The sequence below is a fragment of the Myotis myotis genome, unplaced genomic scaffold, assembly GCF_014108235.1.
Source record: "Myotis myotis isolate mMyoMyo1 unplaced genomic scaffold, mMyoMyo1.p scaffold_m19_p_9, whole genome shotgun sequence".
Taxonomy (NCBI): domain Eukaryota; kingdom Metazoa; phylum Chordata; class Mammalia; order Chiroptera; family Vespertilionidae; genus Myotis; species Myotis myotis.
In genome coordinates, this window is record NW_023416401.1 from 63,759,186 (window position 1) to 63,763,613 (window position 4,428).

Here is a 4,428-nt window from a genome sequence, read left to right on the forward strand (position 1 = left end):
ACTGACACACGCCATCAGTAGGGTGAACCTCAAAAACACTCTGGTAAGTGGAAGAAGCCGGACATGAATCATTGCACACTGTACAGTTCCACTGACATGCAATTTCTAGAAAAGGTGAGTCTACATCAGTGGCTTCCCGGGGGCTGGAAGAGAGTCGTGGCACACAGGCGTGAGGGACCATTTTTGGAGCTGGGAGTGTTCCCAACCCGGATTGCAGGATGGCTGCCCAACTGATTCCTAAAAGTCATCAAAATGTACACTTACAATGGGTAAATTTGATGGTATGTAAATTAAGCCTCATCGAAATGGTTTAAATAAAGAAGTTCAACTTTCATGCCCGCAGCACTTGGCACAGCTATCACTTCCTCCTCCCGTCTTCACTTCCCACTCTTCTTTCCTCAGACCTTACTCAGAGTTCAGCCCATGGTCCCCTTCCCCATCGCTACTCTCCTAGATGTTCTCACTCAGGTCTGTGCCATTAAATGACTTCCAAATTAACGTATCTTCAGCCTAGACCTCTTGCCCGAACTCCGGGTGCTTATATCCAAATGCAAACTCAAAGTCTCCTTTGGGTGTGTGATGTCATCTCAAATGTCTGTATGTCCTCACTGAGCTCCTGCCCTTCCCAGCCCAAATCTGGGCCACCCTAAGGGTGCCCATCCCGGCTGATGGCAGCTCCATCGATCCCATTGGTCAGGCCAAAAGCCTCAGAGTCATCTTTGACTCCTCCTTTTCTCTCCCACCCATATCCAACCTATCAACAAACCCCAAACTTTCTTCCAAAGAATGGGATCACTTCTCGCCACGGGCACCCCATCACTTTGGTCCAGCCCACCATCATCACACAGGGCCTGCTCCAGTCGCCTCCTCACTGGCTGCCCGGCCTCCGCCTTTCCCCAGGTCTTTTCACAGCATAGTATCCGAAGTTGCCTTATAACGTGCAAATCCAGTTATGTCGCTCCTCCACTCAGAACCCTCTCTGGTTCCCCGTTTCTCTCGGTCCTATGTGACCCAGTCTCGCGTGACCGTTCTGACCCCGGGTCACCCTACGCCAGCCGCACGGGCCTTGCAGTTTCTTGAACGTGCCAGACAGACTGCCACCCCTGCACTTGCTGCTTCCTCTGCCTAGAATACCCCCTCCGTGGTAGGGAGAACTTTAAAATGGCCCCTGTGATTCCTGCCCTTGGTATCCTTTGTGTAAACTCCTATTGCATGCAGATAGGACCTGTTACTTTCCTAACAAGCAAAATCAATGGGTATAACTTCCATGATTATTCTACATTACGTGATAACGGTGAGGGGATTTTGCAGGTGTAATTAAGGCCCCAACTGTCCAAATTAGTCAGGGTGACTGAGTTAAAAAGATGGCAGTCCCTGCGCTCAGAAACTCGAAGCACCAAGGCCTGCCTGCTGCTGGCCTTGAAGGAGCAAGCCGCCATCCCTTCCACGGCCACAAGGAAGTGAGTCCTGCAACAATCTCCCGGCTCCAGAAAGGAACAGCCTGGCCGACATCCCCTGAGACCCTGAGCAGAGGACCCAGCTGGGCCTTGCCCAGACCCACAGAAGCTGGCGAGAGTAAGTGGGTGTTCATCTGCTCAATCTGTGCGTGTTGTTACACAGCAACAGGAAATGAGTCTGCTCTCGGATATCCACGTGGCTCCTGCCCTCCCTCCTCCAATGGGCAGGTGTCACCTTCACAGGCCTACACTGAGCCCCCTGAGGGAAACTGAGGCACGCCCCACCCTTTTCTCCATAGCACTCACTGCCCCCTGACCTGCTGAAATGGGTGTATTGTCTAATGTCACCCTCCCATCCCCTCCCGACCACCCCCCTAGAACATAAGCCCCTGGTTCCCTGGGGTTTCCAAGCATCTGGGCTGGGACCCCAGTGCATCTCCAGATGAGCAGTGTTGAATGGATAAAGAGATGCGGGCCCTGAGGGGGCCATTATGCTAAAGTAATTTATGTGCATGTGTTAACTGGGTGAGGTCAGTGTGCTCACAGAGTGGTTGGAAGGCCTTTCTGGGCTACCTCTAGGGTCAGATGCTTGGCCTTCCAGTCCAGCAATGCCAATGAGCTGATTTGGTTGAGAAACAAGGCCGGCCGCTGCCTGGTACCCCGGGGGGCCTAACCAGCTCAGAGCTGGAGCGCTCACACGGTGGCTGGGGGTCAGCAGGCTCTGTGCCCGGTGGCCCCCCTCACCCTCCTCTGGGAGAGCAAACAGGAGTGCAGGACTGGCCGGGACCCTCCCGGTCTCCTCGCTGCTGGGTCGACCTCAAGGGATTGGTGCTGTTGAGTTTGTACTTTCTGACATGGACTCATTTCATCCATGCCTTTGCCAGGGGGCCTCCCCAGGGAGCAGCCTGAGATGGACTTGAATGGGCTGGATGTTTACCAACAAGGGCTCTGGGGGCCCACCTCTGTGGAAGGGGGTGGAAACAGCATTGGGCCGAGGGAGAACGTCTATGCTGGCCTCAGTACTAACTCCACAGGGAGGCCCAGAACTGAAACGGTCCTTCAGAGTTGCCCAGCACTGGGTCAGAGTGGACCAGTCATTGGTTGTGGGCACCTGGGAAAGGTGTGCCCGTGAGCCAGGTGGTTCTCTGCCGCTGAGGCACACCCTGGACCAAAGGCCATTCTGCTGACCACGCTACCACCAGCTCGGTGACAAGTCCCGTCTTGAAAAAGAATCTGTGCTGCCCATCTTCCTGTTCATGACACTGACCTACACCCCCTCCCCTGGGCAGTCTGTCTTTCTTTTATGTGCAATTATTTTCATTTGAGATATGTTTAAAATGCAAAAAAAAAGCACTGTTTTTAAATGTATAACACAAAGACAAAGGAAACCGATTATATTTGCATTCAGGTATGAAAATGTTAAAAGAATGTGTGACAGTCACAGATTGTTTATTTAAAGCATCAGGTAACAAGACCTAGTGCAGGTCCAGTACCTGCCCTGATACAAACGGGTGGTGGTCTGTGCACTGTGCCGAGAGCGTTGCAATGGCGGAGGTGACAGGAGGGCATCTGTCATTCCAGTTTTGACAAAGCCCCAGGGATTGCAGATTCCCCGGTGGAGTGTTCTCCCTCACAGCTGAAGGAAAGGTTGACTTCCAGTTAGAGGTTAGAGAAAAATAAAGGTCGTTTCCTATGCAAGTTCCAGCGCCGGGAAGTGGATATTGGTGTGCGAGTCGGGGGTGGGGTGGGTTGGGCGTGGGGAGTGAGCTCCAAGAAATGTGGGTTCAGGAAGAGACCTCCCCAACCGAGGGGCAGGCTGCTCTGTGGCAGGGGTACAGGGGGGTGAGGGAGGCCTGCCCGGTCCTGCCACAGCTTCTGGCCTGGAGGCGTCCAGGTGCCCTCCCCACCCCCAGGGTCTGGGGAGTCCGGCTACGTAACCCCTGGGTGGGCCACACACCCCACCCCCACACTCCTCTCTCACCCCGGGGCCCAGGCGACCCCCACAGGCTTCCTTGCCCGCCCCGCTTCTCCCCGCACCCCGCCCCCCGCCCCGCGCACATGGCTGGAGCCAACGCAGTGACCTCGACCAGACTGACCCCTGCAAATGAGGGGGCGCGCAGGGCCTGACCCGCGGCGGCCAGCCGTGCCCAGACACCCGCCGGCCCTCTTAGGCCGCGCGGGGCTGCGCGGGCCCCGGGCATAAAAGGACGGGAGCGGACAGCCGGCCACAGCCGTCGACGCCGGACCCCGCGCCCGCACCATGGCGGTCCCCAGCCTCGCCTGCTGCCTGCTCGGCCTCCTGGCGCTGACCTCCGCCTGCTACATCACCAACTGCCCCGTGGGCGGCAAGCGGGCCGTGCTGGACCTGGACGTGCGCGAGGTGAGCAGCTCCCTCTCCCGCCGGGGCCGACGGCCCGAGCCACAGGGTCGCCCCTGCCGTCCCTCGGCCTCCCGCCCCCGCACGGACCCCCGCCCCCGCCCCGCACGGACCCCCGCCCCCGCCCCGCTCAGCCCCGCTGGCTCCCCCCCCCCCCAGTGCCTCCCCTGCGGCCCCGGGGGCAAGGGGCGCTGCTTCGGGCCCAGCATCTGCTGCGGGGACGAGCTGGGCTGCTTCGTGGGCACCGCCGAGGCGCTGCGCTGCCAGGAGGAGACCTACCTGCCGTCGCCCTGCCAGTCGGGCCACAGGCCCTGCGGGGACGAGGGCCGCTGCGCCGCCGACGGCATCTGCTGCAGCCCCGGTGAGCGGCCGCGCCGGCGGGGTCGGGGCGCGGGGTCCGGGGACGGGGACGGGGTCGCTGGACAGCGCTGACCCGAGTCTCCCCCCGCAGACGGCTGCCGCACCGACCCCGCCTGCGACCCCTAGGCCGCCTCCAGCGCTGAGGACCGCGCCCCGGACCTCGGACCTCGGGCGCAGCCCTCGCTCCCTCCGCAGCCACTCCCGAAAGAATGAAAATAAACGAATGCACCTTCC

The 4,428-nt window shown here is 59.1% G+C and overlaps 1 protein-coding gene across 1 annotated transcript; it reads left to right on the plus strand.

Moving 5' to 3' along the window:
- Window positions 1-3,682: 3,682 nt before the first annotated feature.
- OXT (oxytocin/neurophysin I prepropeptide) lies at window positions 3,683-4,428 on the plus strand. Its single transcript, XM_036323183.1, has 3 exons — window positions 3,683-3,837; window positions 3,994-4,195; window positions 4,286-4,428. The coding sequence occupies exons 1-3, from the start codon at window positions 3,718-3,720 to the stop codon at window positions 4,318-4,320; spliced, it is 357 nt and encodes a 118-aa protein (XP_036179076.1). The 5' UTR covers window positions 3,683-3,717; the 3' UTR covers window positions 4,321-4,428.